Source organism: Electrophorus electricus, chromosome 11 (assembly GCF_041902795.1).
Source record: "Electrophorus electricus isolate QZ-2024a chromosome 11, ASM4190279v1, whole genome shotgun sequence".
Classification (NCBI taxonomy): domain Eukaryota; kingdom Metazoa; phylum Chordata; class Actinopteri; order Gymnotiformes; family Gymnotidae; genus Electrophorus; species Electrophorus electricus.
Window position 1 is genome coordinate 8432516 of NC_137507.1, and position 22485 is coordinate 8455000.

At 48.9% G+C, this 22485-nt stretch overlaps 1 protein-coding gene and 1 long non-coding RNA gene across 7 annotated transcripts in view; one reads left to right on the plus strand and one right to left on the minus strand.

Annotated features, from left to right (window-relative positions):
* The first annotated feature begins 455 nt into the window (after positions 1 to 455).
* plxna4 (plexin A4) overlaps positions 456 to 22485 on the plus strand; it is a 226540-nt gene continuing 204510 nt past the window's right edge. For 2 of the 6 annotated variants that reach the window (XR_014126232.1, XM_081724032.1), the window contains exons 1-2: positions 456 to 1054; positions 18763 to 20071. Coding sequence is in view for 5 of the 6 variants with exons in the window: in XM_081724032.1 (XP_081580158.1) it covers positions 18857 to 20071 (1215 nt within the window). In the remaining variant the exon portion in view is untranslated. Of the gene's footprint in view, positions 1055 to 2459; positions 2590 to 18762; positions 20072 to 22485 lie in introns of those variants that run through there. The other 4 variants (XM_035528507.2, XM_081724030.1, XM_081724031.1 and 1 more) reach the window with 3 other exon arrangements.
* Positions 13530 to 18562, minus strand: LOC145660017 (uncharacterized). Its single transcript, XR_014126233.1, has 3 exons — positions 17950 to 18562; positions 16811 to 17057; positions 13530 to 14553 (listed from the first exon to the last, which is right to left on the minus strand). It is a non-coding gene; the product is annotated as an uncharacterized LOC145660017 (long non-coding RNA).

Genomic DNA, 22485 nt, shown 5'->3' on the forward strand with positions numbered 1-22485 from the left:
GCTCATTTGGGCCATTATTTCGGTCCGCAGGTTCGTATTTATACCCCTAGCTGTTAAACAGCACGTGCCTTTATACACGAGTGGCTTAGATTAAGAATTAAATTAATCTTCTTAAATCCGGGCTCACACGCTGCAAAATCTTTCACTGGGCTGTGTCACTTATTTCAGCCTGTACCGAAATAAGTGAAACAGGGCATAGGCCCATATAAGTAATATCTAATTAAACGTATATTTCTAAATCATTTTGTAAAGCTAATCACCTAATTTGTCCGTATATTCATGGTTTTTTTTTATATTATAGGCTAAATCTCTAAATCTTCTAAATGATCTCGGTATTAGCTATTCACCCTTGGCATTGTATTCTACCCCCCCCCCCCCCACCCCACCCCCGGGTCCTTTCACGGAGGAACGAGTGCATTACATAAACACTGGAAGACGTTTGCAGCCTGCGAGCTTTAGTCTACGTCTCACTCACACGGAACGCGCGCCGCGATCGCGCGCAATGAAGCCTCCCAATTAGCGCAATCGGCGCCCGGACTCAGAAAGTCACCGTGTGCAAGTCGGGAGGGTGCACGGGGGTTGGTGCGCTCGAGCGAAAAGCCGTCGGCTCCAGTCGCAGCCCAGTTCCTCTGGAGTCAGCAGCGTGGCAGCGAACTCCGCAACACGACCTCGCGCCGTCAGAGAAGCCCGAGCTGCGGTCACCGCATCGCCCCGCGCGCCTGGGATGGGAGCGATTACCCACAGCGCCGGCTTTGACAGTCGCGAGCGCGGCGTACTTGCTGCGGACATCTCCGCCTGAACGAGAGTGGCTGGGATTCCGCCTCCCGTCTCGCTCTCTGTTCACAGGAATTTAAACGTCAGGGATTTGTGTCGCAGAGTCCAGGTCGTACCGACTCTCCGAAGCACTGGTTCTGGGATTGATTGGCTTTAAAACCTTTTCTAGGCTGCGCACATTTTCCCAGAACATTTGGAGTAAGAGAGTTGGGATTCCTGCGAACGTGCTCATCCGCAGTGGCATTGCGACTGCGGCTGTGAAGTCAAATCCGCAGCACAGGTAAGGGCTTGTCACGGGACAACCGATTAACAGAAGCGTGCTTCCACGTTTGAAAGGTTTCTTTTTATACGCAGGATTAGGGAATGGCGCTCGCAAACGCTATTTCTCCAGGTAGGCAAAGGCGTGTTACCTGTTCTATATACGGGTGTGCGCGCGAGAGAGAGCACTGCACCATCCGCGCCCTGTATACGGGGAAAATTTTTTACTCGGTCTCGTGCCTAGATTTTCACGGACAGCCACGAGCAGTAGCCTATAAGTCTCTAAAGACAAAACAAAACGTTAGTGCGTGAAGCGTATGCATCACCGGAGCTGCAGGTAAATAATTACGCTCCGAGTTGAACTTCATTTGGCCGAATGCATCTGCGCGTGGCTGGTGGCGGGGAACTCTCCCGTAGCCTCCGTGATGTTGGAGTGTGTAGATCGGACTTTATGCAGCGAAGAAAATGTCCCTCACCTGATCACACTTATGCGGCATTTCCGACTCAGACCTGGAACTCTTTAATATGTAGGTTGATTGCGGCGTTGTGGCACAATCTTTCTAGAGTCGCTCAAACTCAGCTGGAAAGTGAAGAAACAGCGACTTCATGTCTGTTTTAATGTGAGGGCGCGTGATGCCGCTGTGGCGTATCGCTTCTCCGCTACTGGTACACGAGCGCTCGCGGGGAGCGCAGGTTGGATGCACCGTGGGCTCCGCGCGGCGTAACCTTAAATGGCACGTCGCGCTCTAGTTCATGTGGGTACGGGAGGGTGAGACGACGCCGCGCGACCGCACGGGCACGGAGCGCCCATCACTCCACGTTAAGGGCCGAGCACGCGAGAGGCTCAGTGCGGAAGATCCGAGATATTGAACGCCAGTCGGGATGTTTCATCCTTCCCACGTTTGGCGGTAGAGATTACAAAATCTCACAGACATCAGGAAGAGTTATTACGAGTTCAGGCCATCGCGTGACAGTAAAAGTGGTACTATCTTATAAACTGCAAAAAGAAAGATCACTCAGAAACGATCGCGTGTGATCCGGTAGGCGTCCTGCGCGAGCGCATCAAACGCAGGTGAAGACCACTATCGCGTGGCTTATTCCCGAGTACCTGCGCCTCCCAGGACGGAATCGCGTCTCGAGCCCGGCAGCCTGCGGCGGACTGGGGCGCGAGCTGCGGTTAAGTGTCGCGCGCTAACTCTGCTCGCCGTTGCGCGGTTCCTGCGGGGATTTACCCTCCCGAGCAGGTCGGTTGCGAACTATAATATCGTTTAACGCGTAGCCGCATGCAAAACTCACCGCGTTTTGTTGCGCGCGCCCGCCCGCGTGACTAATATATCAGCCCGTCAATCATATTTAAATGTATTACGCGTGGCCGTGTTTGCGATGGTTTGTGTTTGTGATCATGTTATCTGAGCAGACCTGGCGTGATCAGGTCGCTTCTCTGGACTCGCTGCACGTACGGGAGAGAGACGGTGTGAAGGTTACTGACTCGTGCATCACAGTAGTCTTACAGAGGTGCTCGCGTTGAAGTTTGCTGTTTCAACACCAGCGCGTGAAGTAAGTTGGACGCGTGTGCGCGTGTATACGTGCATATAGCCTGTATTGACTTGCGCGCGTGTTGGAGGGGTGGGGTTGTCTAAATTCTTCCTTCTGAGGTTTGTAGCGCATTTTGGGTTCTGTGATAAGTGAGTGGTGCGCGCTGTGTCTGCCCTGTCTGGTCTGTTTGCGCCTCCTCTCTTTCCTCTGCGGAGTGGCTCCGGCTTCCCTTTATCACTTGCTTTGTTAATGGCTGAAATTGGCGGCGGAAGTAAGACAATATGGCTCAGAGTTTGTGGTAAAGTGTGCACACAATATCTCTCTCTCTCTATCACTCTCTCTGTGTGTGTATGTGTGTGCTTGAGAGAGAGAGAGAGAGAGAGAGAGAGAGAGAGAGTTGGTCACTCAGCGTTTCAGCTGTGTGTAGTGTAATAGGCTGTAAACTAAAACACTATGACAGACTAGCCATGTATAGCAGAGTGATGAGAGCACAGATGCTCCCTCCCTTCCTCTCTCTCTCTCTTCATTCTCTCTATCTCTGTGTGTGTTTTGCTCTCTTTCTCTCTCTCTCTCTTTCTCTCTCTCTCCATTCTCTCTATCTGTGTGTGTTTTGCTCTCTTTCTCTCTCTCTCTCTTTCTCTCTCTCTCTTCATTCTCTCTATCTCTGTGTGTTTTGCTCTCTCTCTCTCTCTCTCTCTCTCTCTCTCTCTCTTCTCTCTCTTCATTCTCTCTATCTCTGTGTGTGTTTTGCTCTCTCTCTCTCTCTCTCTCTTTCTCTCTCTTCATTCTCTCTATCTCTGTGTGTGTTTTGCTCTCTCTCTCTCGTATTAGCAGGCATGATAAAGGGAGAAAGAGTATATACTGGTTGTGTGTGTGTGTGTGTGTGCATGTGTATGCATAGCAAGGGCAGTGGACCACATTTCAAGTAGAAACACAGAGTCCCCTCTGATAAACAAGCCTGATCATTGTTGTGCATTCCCAGCCAGTGAGGATGTTCTCCGAGGCTTCTGCACTAACTCACACACATGATCTCACTGTTGACGTTTCTCACAGCTTTGCTTTATCTTTGAGACAATGTTGAGGCTATGTTTTGCCTTTGCATTGCTAAGTCAGCTGCCCTTGAACATTTGAGCTACAGATGATACTAAAATTGTGAGACAAGACTAGGAATTTCTACTATGATTGCGACCAGTTTTGGAGGTTATCTTGCTTAAGGGTGTGTATTTGTGTGTGTGTGTGTGTGTGTGTGTGTGTGTGTGTGTGTGTGCTTGAGTTTGGGTTTATGTGTGTGTGTGTGTGTGTGTGTGTATGTGTGTGCAGATCAGTCAGCATGTGTTGTATGGGGCTGAATGGTGAGCTAGAGAACTGGTGAATGTGCCTCTCTGTTTGGGCTGTCTGTGAGGTACTGCCCACTTCGTTCTGACAGGACCATCTGAGACTCTGCCTTCCAATAAGAATGCTCTACTTTACCCAACCGTCCAATGGGATTGTGGACAACTGACTGCTCCTTTTTTCATTGAGCTGGTAATGGCTCATGTCTGCAGGGATGACGAGAATGATTGAGATGATGATGAGCTTGTTTTATCGGTTTATCTGAATTTGTCTTTAATCTGTGTTTTTGTGCGTGCTCATTTGTGTCTGTCCCTGTTGAGTAGTGGGTGGATGAGCTAGCAAATCAGAAATCATTGGATCATAATCGTGATGTGTTTGAGCTTTGACTAGAAGTGTGTTCCACCTTCACTAGCTGACAGGATTATGTGAGGAAGAAAAAAATCTATTTTTGTAATCTTTTATTTAATGAGACTCCACTAGATTGTTCCTCTCTAAAGCTCTGGTTGATTATGTGGTGCATGTGTGTGTATGTGTATGTGTGCATGTGTGTGCGTGTGTGTGTGTGTGTGTGTACACGCTACCCTCTGTGAAAGTGTGTGTATATATAATCTGTCAAGCGAAACTTTTCTAGCCCAGCTATTATGATCATGTTGTCATGGTGCTACCACAGTTCAAATGAATCCCAGGAGTGTGTGTGTGTGTGTATTCATATGTGTGCAGATAACAAAGGGAGGGTGATTTTGACTGCTTCTTGTAACTGTGGCTGGACTGTGAATGTCCCTTTATAGAAAGAGTCATTAAATACAGTCATTAAACACCATTTTACCTCTGCCATCATATTCCGGGTACGTGCTTAAAGGAAGTTTTGGCTAGAGGCATTTTGGAATGTACGCTTGGAAAGTCCATTTGTCCTCATCCTCCACTGAGCTTCTGTGAGTTCTCAAGTGTGATGATTGGTGTGTGATGAGAGAGAAACAGTGATAGTGAGAGAACCAGACAGACAGACAGACAGACAGACACAGAGAGAGGGAGACAAAAGGAAGCTGTTCCTTGCCTACTTCCTCTTGGCCGATCTCTCCTGCCGTGTGCTAGTGTGTTGCAGTGCCTTGCCGATGATCGTGCCATTAAGGCTGATGCGTTAGTCTGTATCACATGCACAGATGAGCTGAAATACCACCGGGGCGGCAGGAACCTTCTCAGCCTGGGCAGATAGACCCAGCAGCTGCAGTTCAGGGGCCCCAAGACCTAAGGGCCCTGTTTAGGCAGACGGCAGACGGAGGAGCAAGATGCTGGACAGCTTCTGAGTGTAACGCCGTGTTTCAGAGGGGGATTAGGAAACTGGTCGTGTGGCTGTTTGAGAAAGGGCGGGGGGGGGGGTTTGAGTCGTGTGTGTGTGTGTGTGTGTGTGAGAGAGAGAGAAATGGAGAGAAAGATATAGTGAGTGTAATTCAGAAAGAGTGCAGGGAAAGATCAAGAGAGAAAGCAGGAGATATGGAAGGAGAGAGAGAAAGCAGGAGAAGAGAGAAAAGGAGGTATCGTGTGCTCTGTTCTCAGCTCGGCAGGGTCAGGGATACTGTTCTCAGAAATGGCAATGCTGTTTAAGAGAGTAATGACACCAGCAGCAGGGGCAGGTGAGCATCAAATCACGTTGTGCTAATGACTTTCTGCTGTGATGTGTTCCCCCCTAGCCGTTTTAGCGTGCCGGCAGGGTTTTTTTGGGGGGGGGTTAAGTGATAAGGTGTAACGCTCAGTCTAGATCAGCCCAGGTACCAATATGAGAGATTCTTTCAGCTGGGGCTTCACGTTGTATTCACACATCCAGACAGGTGCCTCCGTCCTTCGGTGGTGACGTCACTGTGGCATCCCTCCTGGACAGAGCAGAGCACCGTGTTAATGCCACCGTAAGCTCTGCTGAATTATGGGAGCTGTAGTCTCTTCTGTGTGCTGGGCTCTGGTCGCGAGGCTCATGTGCTGGGTGGTACCCAGGGGGGTGTACCGGCTAGCTGTGTGCCAGTCGTGTTGTTGGCGGAGCTGGTTTGTTCAGGTTGGTGGTAAATATTTGCTGTGTTTGGCACTGGAGCTGTTTGTTGGATGCTTCTTTGTAGCATTTGCAGATGTGCAGAGGTGTGTGTGTGTGTGTACCACATAGCATAAGCAATGCCATCAATTTATGTTGTGGAATGGGCATGTGTGTGTTGTGCAGCAGGCAAAGTGTGTTTGTTTGCTTTGTGTGTGTGTGTGTGTGTGTTTCTTTGCATCTTGTGCAGTGCTTTAAGTATCTCGGTCAGCATAGCCAATGCTGCTCCCTGGGCCACCCACACATCTATAAGTGTTCCCATGGAAACGTAACTTGTTAGCTACATTATCTCTCCTAAATGCCCCCCCTCCCCCAAAAGGCCACTGCAGATTATGTTTGGAGCTGTAAGTGAGACATCGTCAGTGGCAACGTTATCCATCAACCTACTTTAATTGGCTTAAAATGATAACGTTAATCAGTGTAAGGCCAGCGCTCGTGAGCACACACTCCGTGTCAGAACGAGACTTTGTCTGCTTTCGGATCAGGCAAGGAAGGAACCGGACCGCTACTGCCTGGGATCGCTTTCTCACCTTGGCATCTTGAATAGCGTCATTTCCGATCGGCTATTTGGAATTTCGGCTGCGGCGTGGGCAGGGAATTCCAGCTGTCGTGTGGTCTTCCTAACCAGAGCTTTCCTAATCAGTGCTTCAGACATGCCGGATCCTCTTGCTGGCTTTTCTCCGCCAGGCGTCCTTTGGACGTGCTTCGTGTGCTGCTTTTATTTGGTCAGCCTCTCACCGGAGTGATCCGAGTCCATCCCCGGCCTCTCGGCAGCACAGCGGTCAAGACCAGAACGGAGCCTCCGGCCGGGTGAATGCAAAGAGGTGTCGTTCATTCTCCCTCGCCTGCCCTTCCTGGATGTGATTGAAGCTTTCCCGGACCCCTCCACTGGAGAGCCCAGGGGGAAGGATCCGCTCGGGAGGGAGGAAGAGAAGTGAGGTGTGGGCATGGAGGAAATCACCCCAGACAGCCTGGAGAGGGTGTGTGTATGTGTGGGTAGGGGTGGGGGGGCAGAGAGAGAGAAAGAGATGGTGGGAGAGGAAGAGAGAGATGAAAGGGGAAAGAGAGAGAGAAAGAAAAAGTTGGAGAGACTGAAGGAGAGAAGGAGAGAAATGGATGAGGGCTGGCAGCACCCCTGGAGAGCCCCCGCCCCCCGCCACGGCTGGACAGCACGCTCCTGTGTTTATGCCACAGGCCCCTCCAAACAAAACCATGGAAGAAGGTAAACAGAGAAGGGCGTGAGGCGTTCTCTTACCGCCCCATGCCCCTGGGGAGGCTGATGCAGGCTGGAGGGAGACCAGGGGATGGAGAGCAAAGCTACGGGACTCTACACAGAAAGGCCCCGCGTTTCCGGTTTACGTGTGGCGGAGACTCACATGGATGAGGCTGATGTGTATCTGTCACACAGGCTGCTTAGCATGCAGGGGAGCTGGAGGATGCTGGACAATGGCTGCCCTGTGATAGGAGGCTGGATTCATTCATACTCAGTCACACACGCGCACACACGCACACACACACACAGAGACACACGCACGCGCACACACACACACACACACACAGAGACACACGCACGCGCACACACACACACACACAGAGACACACGCACGCACACACACACAGACACACATGCACGTGCACACATACACACACACACACATGCACGTGCACACATACACACACACACACTCACTCACACACACACAGAGACACACGCACGCACACACACACACACACACACACTCACACACACACACACAGACACACGCACGCACACACACACACAGACACACACACACACACACTCACACACATACACTCACACACATACACACACACACACACACACACACACAGACACACATGCACGCGCACACATACACACACACACACTCACAAACACACACACAGAGACACACGCACGCACACACACACACACACACACTCACACACACACAGAGACACACGCACGCACACACACACACACACAGAGACACACACACACACACACAGAGACACGTGCACACACACACAGACACACAGACACACACATGCACGCGCACACACACACATACACACACTCACACACACTCACACATGCACACACACACACACACACACAGAGACACGTGCACACACACACACACACACACACTCACACACACACTCACACACACACACACGCACACACGTGCACACACACAGGCACACATACGCGTACGCACAAACACTCACACACACTCACTCTCTCGCTCTCACACACACACACACACACACACACACACACACACACACACACACACATACACGTTGTTCATCCACCACTGGAAGTTCCATCATCACCCTCGTGTCGTGGTCTGTCCTCGTCAAAGCCTCCCTGTGTGTCTGTCCTGTTTCTAATCACCCCACTGTGGCTCTGACCATGTGCATCCGGGCTTCCCTCAGTGTCTGCGCTGCTCAGGGCTGTGCCATATATCATTCCTGAGTCGTTACCGTAACATTGTCCTCAGCAGTGTAATATTTCAAACGGAGTGCACTATAAGAGTGGTACACACTCCTACACACTCTAATAGTGTAAGAGCTCGAGTCTGACAAGGCTCACTATCAACATATTGCATTTAACACTCCTAAAGAAATGGGCGCACTTACTACAAAAGCAATTATGTATTATAAATACCACACACATGTCATGGATATTCAGTGCAATTACAGGTTGTTAAGGACCGTAACCTAGAAACGGAAGGATGCATTGAGAGAGTAGTGCGTTGGGTCCTGTAGTGTGCTGTGAATACTGAATGATGCAATGTCGCAGTGAGTGCTACACTGCTGATGGATGCAGTGGTCTCAGTACTGGTGCACTGCTGATGGGTGTAGTGGTCTCAGTACTGCTGCACTGGTGATGGATGCAGTGGTCTCGGTAGTGCTATTCTGGCTGATGGGTGCAGTGGTCTCAGTACTGCTGCACTGGTGATGGATGCAGTGGTCTCGGTAGTGCTATTCTGGCTGATGGGTGTAGTGGTCTCAGTACTACTACACTGGTGATGGGTGCAGTGGTCTCAGTACTGCTACACTGGTGATGGGTGCAGTGGTCTCAGTACCGCTACACTGGTGATGGGTGCAGTGGTCTCAGTACTGGTGCACTGCTGATGGGTGCAGTGGTCTCGGTACTGCTACACTGGCTGATGTTTGCACTGGCTGATATTGCCTACTTAGTGCTTTGTCTCATTGTCATTCTGAACAGCAAGAAGCACCTGTCATTTATTTATTTATTTATCCTGTGCTTAGTGTCAAGAATTCAGCTGCTTTTTTTGTGACCTTTGGAAAACTATTTCCATATTCCGTGTTTCTGCTTGTGCCCCCTGCCCTTGTGGTTAAGGGTTATGGAGTAAATCTCTCACCTGTAGGAGTTTGTAAGAACACGGCTTGTCTCTTTGCCTGAAGGCCATCTTGGCAGGTTCTGCTTCACCTTTCTGCATCGCTGGCAATCACGGCTGTGTCTCGGACCGCTTCCGAGTCTTTGCCCATTCAACTTCGGCAGCACCGGAACTCATTTTGTTCCTCTTGTCTGGGGAACGTTGCTTTTTTGAGAATTAGGTTTAAATGGGAATGCTTCACACTGATTGGCTATTGTTGTGGTTTTGACTGCTGGTATAATTCCATGCTTTGTGTCCACTTGTGACTGATTGGCTACACATCAATCACAGCTCCACGTGCAGGGAGTGACGTTGGGTATGGCGGCGGCTGACTGTCGACCCCTTTCCTCATCTCCTGCCGCTAATTTCCGAGAGCCGTTAGGACCATGTCGGACTGATGAAATTCCTCGATTTAACTGTTTGCTTGCTCTTGTGGAAAATAGATTTTCCCGTTTCTCATTACTGAAGCGCACTGGCGAGGACGTCACAGTAAGTCCCTGGTGCTGAATTAACACTGCCAGCGTTGAATGAACTCTCACCACGTTCTCTGGGACCCAGCTGGGGCTTGTGGGAAGCCCGTAGCGATTTTGTTGTGTACACACACCAGTTTTTTTTCTCTAACCAAATTATGTAGATTTCTAAGTGTTATTATTCCCATTTGACACAGTAGTAGAGATTATGCCTAGAGATCCAGAATGATCTACCTATTACTAAACCTAAGGTCCAGATTTATGCATATTTGTATATTTGAGGTGTAACAGTACTTGTTGCAGTATCTTTGTTGGAATATAATGACATTCAGCCACATGTCAAAAGAACTGTAGCCCAAAAGAGGCGGAGCCGTGCCAAGCTGGCGCTGCATGGCGGAAATGGTTATTAACACTCGCTGGTGTACTAAGGCTTCTATCGTCTGAGTGTCTGACACCTCGTGGTCTGCAGTCAGGAGAACTGTAACTGTAACTGTGGAATTGTTTTGGGAGGTTTTTTTTTTGTGTGTGAGTCTCAGACAAAGGTTTTAACAGAAACAATTGTACAAGGTCTTGGACAGGATTTCTGGACATTGATGAAGTCTGTAGCCCACATTGGAACGACTGCACAGTTTAATCCAAACTCAGACTCAGCTTCATCTGGGATTAGTGCAAGCAAATTCCTAATCCAAGATTCTCCATAAAAACATGCTGATGAGAACCACACTAATGTTACTGTGTGTGTGTGTGTGTGTGTGTGTGTGTGTGTGTGTGTGTGAGTAATCCTACTTAAGTAGTGCACATAAAATAAAACCACAGTTGAACGGTTTGTGATGATCTCCAGAGATGGACATCATCACGTGTTCATGTCCGAGGAGTTAATCTTGTGGGTCGAGGTCATTTAGCTCCCAGATTATTAACGTCGGCACTGATGTCTGATTGATTTTTCATTTCTAATGTGAACTGCAGTGATGGAAGCCCTCGATCTGCCACCGGTGATGGCTTTATATGGAAGCCTGATTGACCTGCGTCTCACACACACACACACACACACACACACACACACACACACACACACACACACACACACACATACATACGTGCGCACACAATCACACATGCAAACACACACACACAGCTGCAGCAGCTCCCTCCTGGACTGTTCCAGAATCAGTTTAACCTGCTGGAACCCTGACGCAGACCGTTCTAACCAGTTTGGCACCACTGACACCAGATCAGATACAGAGGGCACTTTCACCAGGCGCTAGGCTGCCTCGGTAGCTCTGCCCTGTAGCTTGGCTGCGCGGCCCCTCGGCACATCCGCGCCGTATTAGGGCTGAGGGATAAAAGCGCGGCGTGTGTGTGTGTGAAATGGCCCTTTATGATGTCTGATTTATTGCTTGCTTCACTGGTGCTGACAGGCCTCCATATTGCTGTGGAGAGAGTGGAGCACCAGGAAAAACCTCCCGCCTCGGATGAGGAACCGGACCCCCCCCCGCTACTGCTGCTCAGAGTGCCATGAAGGCTTAGACTGATGAAAGTCATGGAGCTGTGAGAGAGAGAGAGAGAGACAGAGAGAGAGAGACAGAGAGAGAGAGAGAGAGAGAGAGAGAGAGAGAGAGAGAGGTGTATTTAAGTGTAAATATATTCCTGTGGAATATTCGTGGAATTTAGATTTTAGCCTCTGAGTCAAGGGTCACTTGTGAGGAGGATGCTTTTGTTATAAATAACCTGATCTTAAACACACAGTGACGACCTCTCCTGTGCCTTTCTGATAACCTGCGCATGAGCCGTGTGTACGTTTATGAAGTGTGTGTCTGTGTGTGTGTGGGGTAGCTAAAGAGAGGAAGTGTGGAAAGAATCACACAAGAGTTTCAGCCTGTCCAAGTGAACCAAGGAGAGACAGACAAAAGGCATGTGACAAGCTAGAGAGAGAGAGAGAAGGAGAGAGAGAGAGAGAGAGAGAGAGAGAGAGAGAGAGAGAGAGAGAGAGAGAGAGAGAGAATTTGGTGAAACCCACAGTGTGAAACAGCTGCTCTATCATTATTTATCATTAATACTATTAAGTCCTTTGGGGAAGGATGTTTGGCTTCAGATTTGATAATCTCCTTTTAATTAATGGATTCATCAGTTAGTGAGTCAATCAGACATTACATTACAGCATCTATGATGGCGGCGTATTCAACTTAATGTGTCTCCTAAAACGTTAATGAGTCACCCCTTCCCTGAAATGAGGAGTTAAACTGTTTAAAGTCGTGCCTTCGTATATAATCTGATGCTATAGCTGTCATTTCCGTTAAGAGGCGTGTCCCATTTCCCAGTCCCATGCTGGTTGGCTAATTTTACTGGGATCACTGTTTAGTCTCGTTCCTGAGGTCAGCAAGTGTAATCGAATAGGGCCTGATTGAGACAGTGGTCATGTTTGTTCAGCTGTGCTGGAGGCTGGTGTGGTGTGTGACGTCACTCCCAGTTTAGCCCAGTAAGAGGAAGGCAAAGTCGCATGTGGATGAGAGACTGGGAAGTTAAATGCATGGACAGAGAGAATCGGTGATGAGATGTACACGGAGCTACACATTGTGGTCATTACATTTCACAGTGTTTGGCTGATGCTTTTATCCCAAATGACTTACAACTTGGAGTGAACACAATTTAAGGGTTGTGCTCAGGGGCCCAACAGTGGCAGCTTGGTGGTGGGGCTTGAACCAGCAACCTCCTGGTTAGTAGTCACATACCTTAACCACTGAGCTACCACCCACTTAGTTAAGCTTTTTGTTTGTGTATATGTGTATGTGTATGTGTGAGCACGATAAAGCTATATTTGCTTTGGGTTGTTTATCTGTGGCTGAGTGTGAATATGAATGACTTCTGTGAATGAAAAAGAAATACATTCATGTGTAAAACAGGGAGGGATGTACAGGAAGAGAAAAGACAGGCAGAGAGAGGTTTGAACCTGGAGCTGCTCAGGGGATTAAAGCCAGGCTGATCAGAGCGAGAGAACAGCAGATGCCTGCATTCCTTTCAGATCCAGTGGATTTGCCTGACTGACTTCTGGGCTCGGGCCAGTGCTTTGAAATGACTCCATTATGTGATGGAGGCCTTCTTGTCCAAGCCTAGGAGGCTTATACACACATGTACAGCAGAACAACCCTCACATGTCCACGGAGTGCACGCTCTCTGAATATGTCACATATTTATCTGTTAATCCTCACAGCAAGTAAATAATGCAAGTGTCACATTACGCCCAGTAAATCACTCTGTAATATGAGACCGAGTCCTTTGGCACTATTAGGATAATAACATCCATGTCTGCTACTTCTCCTGTACACTTACGTAGTTCAGGAAATGTTATTTAAAACATCTTTGAACGACAGCGCCATATATGGCAGTAGCAGTTGAGCTTTGTTAGGATTTGGTAATACACTGTGTATGTATTGCGTGTTAGTGGGGCACAGGAAACACAGACTCCCAGACTGGATAAGAGGATGATGAAGGTGAGGTGATGAATGTCTTCTGTTCGCACACCACCCGGTGCGTCAGCCAATCAGAGGGGTCTACACACAGGCAGGCTTTAGTGTTGGGGGGGGGGGGGGGTTCGTTTGCGCTGGTCCATGTTGCTTATGTGCTTTTGGCAAACATAGACAAGGTCTCTGGGTCATTTGTCACTGACTAAGGGACCATAATGAAAGCTTAGCAAGAAATGCATTTAGCAGATAAAAACTATAATTAGGATATTTGTGTAAAAGATGCAAAGCAAACATAATTACAATCTGAAAAATATTATATTATATTGAATAAGATATTATTAATGATTGTTTTTTAGGGTGATTACCAGCACAAATGCTGTCCTGTAGATTCGATGGCTATGTAGTACAGACACGTGCTCACCTCTCACTAGTGTTCCAGTGTCTGTACTTCTCCGATCATCCCAAACGCTGGGCTGCAGTGTTCATTCAGAATATGCTTGCATAACTGTTCTTCCTCCTCTTCCTCCTTGTCAACTATGGTTTCTTTTCCTCAGTAATGAATCCCTCCATCTGCCAACAGGATCCAGTGATCAGATGGAGGAAGACATATACTAATGAAAGTTGAACCAAAGTGAGTGTGTGTGTGTGTGTGTGTGTGTGCGTGCGTGCGTTTATGTCACAGTGAAAGCTGAACAGAGGGTTTTGTGTGTGTGTGTGTGTGTGTGTGTGTATGAGTCACAGTGAAAGCTGAACAGAGGGTTGTGTGTGAATGTGTCACAATGAAAGTCAAACAGAAGGCTGTGTGTGTGCGTGTGTGTGTGTGTGCTTGTGAATGTGCAACTGTGTCTGTGTGAAAGAGACTAAGAACATGTATGACCGTTTGTGCATGTATGTGACGGTCTAAGCAAATTTTAATTGCACTGTCCCAAGATAAATCTTTCAGATTAGGTTTAGAGGATTTACTCTAGATTATTGGGTCTCTCCATCCTCCCAGTCTCCCTTTACATCTGATGGGATTGAAGCCAAACGTCTGCATAGAATCCGAGGTACCAGCCGAATGCTGCCGCTTTGCATGTGTCCTGGATCGTACTCCGAAACAGGATACTTAAAGGGGCGTGTCTTAACATGGACTACATCTCCCAGGACCAACCAGTACAATCCCAACCCAGTGGGTCTTCTTTGCTGTTCTTGCGAGAGCTCCAACTGGCTTCCTGGCCGCAGGGCTGGAGTCCTTCCTGGAGGGTAGCAGATCATGTATGAATTAGGCAAGTGTTTCAGACAGTGACTTGGACAAATGAGCTTTGTGTTTGATTCATAATAGCCTCTGTCAAAAGTTTAGGCGTATCTGAACAATAAATGCATTTACGAGATATAAAAACTCTCTTAAATGATAAATTACAGCAGTAAGAAGGAAACATAAAAATTATAAATAAAGCAAAGAATCAGTAAAGTAATATTGCGCAACTTTGCCTGGCCTTTTCACAACCCAGTAATAGTCATTTTCTTACTCTATATAATAAACGACTCATTAAATTAATTAAATTATTTCGATTAATGTGCTTAGTTTGCATGCTTGCATGCGCTTGCCTTACACAGCACACTAGCGTGTTGTGCTGCGTCTGAAAGGTGTGCGGCTTTAGTCTGTAGCGGCGTGTGAGAGTGGAGCTGGAAGCAGTCCAGAGTAACTTTGGTCCACCGCAGTCTGCCTCTCACACCCCACACCACACCCCTCTTTCATGCACTGCTGCAGGATCTCAGAATGACACTCCTAGCCTTGTCTGTACGTCTGTCTGTTACGTCCATCACCATGAACTGTCACATGACACCATGAACTCTGGGTCTGAGTACAACTTTGGGCCTTAAGTTAATTTCCCTCTGGGGATGAGTTCAGTCTTATCTCATCTTAGCTCTTATCTTAAAACTAGTTGTGTGCGATGCTGTCTGCAGTGTGTGTGTGTGTGTGTGTGTGTGTGTTAACAGATAGACAGGCAGCTCTACAGCTCTGTTCTTTCTGCCGGGTCCAGATCGTATCCTCATCAATTCTGACTCTGAATATTTTTCGTAGACTAATAATATCTTCTTTCATTAAAGCAGCAACAGCCTGATTTTGTATTCAAACGACCTCATCACAGTCTGTTTCCCACCCATCTGTCTGTGTTGTTCCTTATGTGCTGTGCAGGCCGGGACGCTCGATATGGGGAACTCTTTCATTTGAGGATGGCTCTGGTTTGGTTTAGATTGGACTGTTGCAAATATGCCTATCTCGAGTGTTAAGAAACAGCAAGTTTAGGTCAGTCACACCGAGACATCTACTCGGAGGGAAAACTATTTACTATGGTGGAGCATTTGGTTCAGCGAAATATTTGCAGTGAACATCTGAGTATGGTCTGAGTAGGTTTAATGGGCTTTTTAAAAATATTAAAGTCTAATAACACTGTAAATGCTCTGTTTTTGCACCTTATATGATGAAGACATAATCATTTACATTTACATTTGTGGCATTTAGCAAATGCTCTTATCCAGAGTGACTTCCAAAAGTGCTTCATCTACTCATAGAATACATCCAAGTACAGTAGAGTTCAAAAAAACAGTGAACTAGAACACTGCCAGACACAGGAGTAAACATTGTGCCACTTTTGCATTTAGTTGGGACTTTAGCAAACACACACACACAATATAGCCAAATTTAAGGCCAGTTTAGGCCCAATTTTAGACTGGTTTAGTTCCAGTTTAGGACTAGTTGGATTCCCATTTTACTCTGAGAACAGGTGCATTCTTGCTTCTTCTTCTTTTTTGAAATAAAAAAATGACACCTGGCCTTGATTCTGTTTCTTCTTTTACTTGACAGAGCAGTGAGGGAGTCAGAGCAGAGAGGGAGTCAGAGCAGTGAGGGAGTCAGAGCAGTGAGGGAGTCAGAGCAGAGAGGGAGTCAGAGCAGAGAGGGAGTCAGAGCAGAGAGGGAATCATTGGGTGTCAGAACGTTGGGGGAGTCAGAGCACTGAGGGTGTCAGAGTGGTGGGGCAGTCAGCATTGTGTGGTCTGTTCTTCAGCCAGGGGCTTTGGTCCACCGTGTTCTACTGCCCCCCTCTCTTTCATGCACTGTTGCAGGAGCTCAGAACAAGCCCTCAGACTCAAACGCATTATCACTCATCTGCTTGTGTGTGTTGTCTTGAAGGACAGTGAAGTTACGGTATGTGACATGTTTCCATCACTGGCTGCGTCCTCCAGAGACCAAGAAACGAAGTAGAACGCATGAAGGTTTACATACTTTAAAGATAATCCCTGTACATGCTGTTTGTTTCTGGAGACAGCGAGCGAGGACTGAGTACTTGACGCCAAACATAAAATTCATTAACACCCTTTCATGTGTGCACTCCGCATGTGGTCATTGTTAGTGTGTGTGTGTTTGTGTGTGTGTGTGGGCGGGTTGATGGAGCTTTCCAGAGGCATAATTGCCATCCACTTCTCCGTACCCCCAGTGTCTCTCCTTACCTTCTCGTCCTGAGGAGGGGCGGTCAGCTTTGTCCACTGCTCTCTGTGTTGTGGACGCTCTCCATCCTTTGCTCTGGCCAGCTGGCGTTCTGTTTTAGCAGTCCCGCCTCCTCTGCCCTTCTGGGAGGGGCTGGCCAGGATAAGCCAATCATAAACACTCCTCTCTGGATAACCTTGCAGATTAGCCAATCGTAAATGCTGTTTTGCCGACTGTCTGGCCACCATTTCTGACCACAGAGGAATCAGGCTTTATGTGATAAACAAACAAACAAACAAACAAACAAACAAACAAACAAACAAACGCATTATTATAAATAATCAAAATTAGACTCTTGTGTCTTTCACAAGACACTGGTTTTGAAATGGATTTGTGTGTGCATAGCTAAATGATTTGTTTGAATGTGCAGGGTGATGCGTGAAATGACATGGACTGGCACGAGACTGGATTTAATTAACAGCGCGTGCAAACCAACAAGCGAAGTCAAATAAGAGCTAAGCGCACGCAGTCTGATGGTGAGATAATGAAGTGTCACTGGGTTGCTTGGTTCACGTCCATGAAGGCACCAGCCAAGCTCGGGGTCATTAGGGGTCCGCGCTTGCTCGTGTGTACTAATACTGTTGTTTTCCCGTTCGCGTGCTCCGGCTTCCGTCGGCGTGAGACGAGTGCTGTGCCTGAGCGAGCGTGCTTCCCTTCCCTGCAGAATGCCGTTCAATGTCAGTAAAGTCTGGCGGCAGCGGCAGCGTGAAGTGGCTTCCCCGTGCCGACATTATCCCCCGCTGCTCAAATTACCCACGCTAGTTGCTCTCCGCGGCTGAGGCGGCCGTCGTGTGGCCACGGACGCTGACCCCGGTATTACTCACCACTGACGCGTCCTGCTCGCGGTGGGAATGCTTTCTGTTCCAGTGGCTAATCATAACTGCAGTGGCGGCCATTTAGCCTCTAACATCTTAATGCCTGGTGCAGAAGCCGAGCTGTGATTTTCGTATCGACTGTGCACCCAGCACTTAAGCCCACGTCGACTGTCTTGCATAACAACCAGAGTTTAAATATCTTAACGTATATTTTTCCCTGCGCACTTTTTCTTGTAAAGAATATGAGGTGTTTTGCGCGGGGTTCCAGCTTCGGTTATGGTACGCACCGTGTACTTGGCGTTGCAGCACAGCAGGAACCGTCGGTGTGTGTGTGATTATATCCCGCGCTGGAGGGCAGCCTGGCGTGTGTGTGTCCGACTCTGTTTGGATGTCCTCGTGTGTGCTGACTGCAGACCAAAGAGACAGAGCTAAACCGGCGTGCGAATGCCACTCAGAGATGAAGACTTTTGCTTTGTCTCTCTTTCTCTCTCTCCCTCTTTCGCTGCCTTTCTTTCCATCTGCCGCTGTCTCTCTTTGTCTCTCTTTGTCTCTCTCGCTCTCTCTCCATCTCTTCCCTTCCCTCCTTTCCTCTTCTTCTTCTTCTCCTAATTGGCTCAGCAGTCCTCCTCCTCTCATAAACAACGCGGGCATGCGGGTGTCTGCCTCTTCCCCCGGCGATGTCGGTGGGCGAGCGCTTCTTTCAGGAGGAAAGGGAGGGAAAAATTGCCAACGTGCGCAAATCGCACGTAGGGGAAAATCAATTAGAGGGCCAAAGGCCTGGCTGTGCGTGGGGGCACATGCGGCGCAGCAGTGCCTGCCCATGCTGATAACTCCTGGGGCAAATGCATTATCCCTATTGAGAGTGGCATCTATTCATGGCAGCCATGTCCTCTTCGTCGGTGTTCTTTTACCACCCCTGCCTAATTACCCCTGTGCTCTCCAAATAGCCGGAAACTGTCATGTGGTTTTAGGTAATTTGACTTCTGAGGTCAAACAACCCCCGTCACCATGTGAGGATACGTGACATTTCAACCCGCATGTATTTTGTCCGTAAACTGATATTATTCTTGGTGTTTTGTGGTTTTTTTTTTCGCTCCCAGGTCCATAATGTCCTCAGGTTCGAGAGAAGACTGAACCCCGATTGGCCTTTGAGTTCTTGACTGAGTCCTTCTTCCTCCCCGGTACCAACGGACAATGGCGTCCCACGACAGAAAACTGAACTGTCTGCTCGTGTCATGCTGCTTCTCTGTGTTCCTGCTGCCCCTCTCAGCCACCCGCCCCCAGCAGCCTCCGACCCCGACCCGAGTGGACCAGGGCTACAGAACATTTCGGGCTGAGAACCCCGAGTGGACCCTTAACCACCTGGCCGTGGACCGGCGTAACGGGAACGTGTACCTGGGTGCGGTGAACCGCATCTACAAGCTGGCGCCGGCGCTGGACATCCAGGTGTCGCACCAGACCGGGCCGGACGAGGACAACCGCAACTGCTACCCGCCGCGCATCGTGCAGCCGTGCAGCGAGCCTCTGGCGCTCACCGACAACGTCAATAAGATGCTTCTGATGGACTACAGGGAGAACCGTCTGCTGGCGTGCGGGAGCCTGTACCAGGGCATTTGCAAACTGCTGCGTCTGGACGACCTGTTCAAGCTTGGCGAGCCTTTTCACAAGAAGGAGCACTACCTTTCCGGCGTGAACGAGAGCGGCTCGGTGTACGGCGTCATTGTGTCGTACGGCGACGCCTCGCCTGACAAGCTGTTCGTGGCCACGGCGGTAGATGGGCGGCCGGAGTACTTCCCGACCATCTCCAGCCGGAAGCTGGCGCGAAATTCGGAGGAGGACGGCATGTTCGCCTACGTCTTCCACGACGAGTTCGTGGCCTCTATGATCAAGATCCCGTCAGACACGTTTACCGTGGTGCCCGACTTCGACATCTACTACGTCTACGGCTTCAGCAGCGGGAATTTCGTCTACTTCCTTACGCTGCAGCCAGAGATGGGCGGCGGGCCAGCAGGGGGCTCGTCCTCGACCGGCCGCGAGCAGGTGTACACCTCCAAGCTGGTGCGTCTCTGCAAGGACGACACGGCCTTCAACTCCTACGTGGAGGTGCCGCTAGGCTGCGTGAAAGGCGGCGTGGAGTACCGGCTCCTGCAGGCCGCCTACCTGTCCAAGGCGGGCGCCGTCCTGGCGCGATCGCTGGGCATCGGAGCCGACGACGACGTGCTGTACGCCGTCTTCTCCAAAGGGCAGAAGAGGAGGCCCAAGGAGACGTCGCAGGAGTCGGCGCTGTGTGTGTTCGCCCTGAAGGAGATCAACGAGAGGATCAAAGACCGACTGCAGTCCTGCTACAAGGGCGAGGGCACGCTGGATCTGGCCTGGCTCAAAGTGAAAGACATCCCCTGCAGCAGCGCGGTAAGCCCCCCACATCCCCCCGATCGCGCCTGCTGGCCGTCCCCCACGCCAGACTCTCGTCGCTTTGTTTGCTTTCAGTCACCTTAACGTGTGTGTGTGAACTGAGGGATATGACTTTCGGCTCGGTCCCTCCCTGGAGGACACCACCGAGACCGAATGCCTGTCTCCTTTCCTTAGGGTGATAGCCAGGTGTTCCTTTGTGTGGTCCGACTATCATATGCACGCTCTGCTAGTACAATCAGTTATAACATGCAATCCAATACCGTTCAGAAACAATTCAGGCTCGACGTAAGTTTCAGCGCCGTGTTCAATTTCAAAATAAAGTGGGGGCACTCAGATGATTCGCAGGGACAACGGCACCGAGACAATAAAATGACAATGGATTTCCCAGACAATCAATGACAGAACACGATACTCCAGAAGCCTTGTGTGCCAGGACACGTTAGCTGTGCTTATCTGGGTTAGGAGCCACTAACCCAAACTGTTAGTGTTGCTAATCAGAGATGCTAATTGGCCAATTAGGATGAAGATGTGAGTGAGACTGCCCCGCCCCCTGTGACACCGCCTCCCTCCCTTTAGCAGGAAACAGTCCAGAGTCTCAGAAAGCTGTGAACTTCTTCACGTGTTCCACAGCTCTACGCTTCATATATAAATAGCACACATTTCTCCCAGGACACGGGAGGATTTCTGAAATGTTTTTCTTATTTATAACACTCAGCACACTCGACTCGGGCGTAGTGGCAGCGGTATTGACTTTTTTTCCCCTATGACTCAGATGTAACCCATTCTGAATTTAATATCCCGTCTAATTAGATTTTCACCCCCTACCTAACGCGGCACAATAAGGTGTTGCCCCTTTAAAAAGCAAAAGTGCTCGGTTGTGTATGCATTATGTTATCTTTTTTTTCATGATCTTTTTTGATAAAAAAACAAACAAACAGACAAGCCGAAAAGCAAAATGGCCTTCCTCAGAAAGTCAATCTATTATTGTAATGGCATTTCAATGAATGCCAGCCACAGACAGAATGAATCTGGCCACGTTTTCCACTGAAGCTATGGAAGACTCATTACCATGTAAGCAGCCCAGTTTAATACATGTCCCTGCAGTGAGACGCAATGTGTATAAGAGCCATCTAAGCTGGTTTAATTTAGCACAGTCAGACGTCGCCGTAATCATGGCCATGATTTACCACAATTAATCTGCTCGTGTAAAGACTGTTGTGGAAGGTGAGAAGGCAAGGCCATTAAATCTTCCTTGTCAATGACTAGTGGGACGCACACACACACACACACACACACACACACACACACGTATACATACATATATATAACAACGCACAAACAGCACATACACAGGCAGAGGAATCAGAGACACTGTGCTTGAGTGTGTCTGAGAGAGGGAGAGAGAGAGAGAGAGAGGAGAGAGAGAGAGAGAGAGAGAGAGAGAGAGGGAGACAGAGAGAGAGAGAGAGAGAGAGAGAGGGAGAGAGAGAGAGAGAGAGAGAGAGAGAGAGGGAGAGAGAGAGAGAGAGGGAAGGAAGAAGAGGTGTGTGGAGGAATGGTCCCATTTCAGCAGGCGCTACTGCATGTCCACTGCAGCATAAATTAGAGCGGGGAGACAAATGACTCCTCCGCCTGCTGTAACTATGGCTACCAGCTTTCCTGTTAAAAGCCAGAAGAGTTTGATTGGGTGGGGTGGGGTGGGGTGGGGTGGGGGGCAGCGACCCAAAACAAATTATATCTGAGGGCTGTATTAAAGCAGTGATCTAGATTTCAGAAGAAAATCAGGGGAAAATCTCTCTCACTCTCACACACACACACACACACACACACACACTGGAGCAATGTGTGTATATATAAACAAAACCAGTTAGGCACATCCCATGTACATATGCACACACACACACACACACAGAGTTACATGCCACCAACCACTGCTCATGAACACACAAAAATCTCAGATGACGGAGTGACGTCTGGTGTGCACAGGCGTGTGATTAAAGTTAAATGCTGTTCGTTTTGTGTTATTACTGGGTCCATGCACAGTGGGGGTGTGTTGTGTGACAAGATAAAAAGCAGGAAGTGACATGAGCATTAGAGGTGTGAGTGATCCTGGAATCTGCAGGGGAGACGGAGGAAGGGTTGGTTAATATCACACACACACACACACACACACACACACACACACACACACACACACACTCACACACATACACTCACACACATACACACACACACACACACACACACATACACACACACACACACACACACACACTCACACACATACACACACACATACACACACACACACACATACACACACACACACACACACACACACACACACACACACACACCACTTTACACACGTGCAGTGCAGTTAGTCTCAGATGAGCAGCTAGCCCAAATGA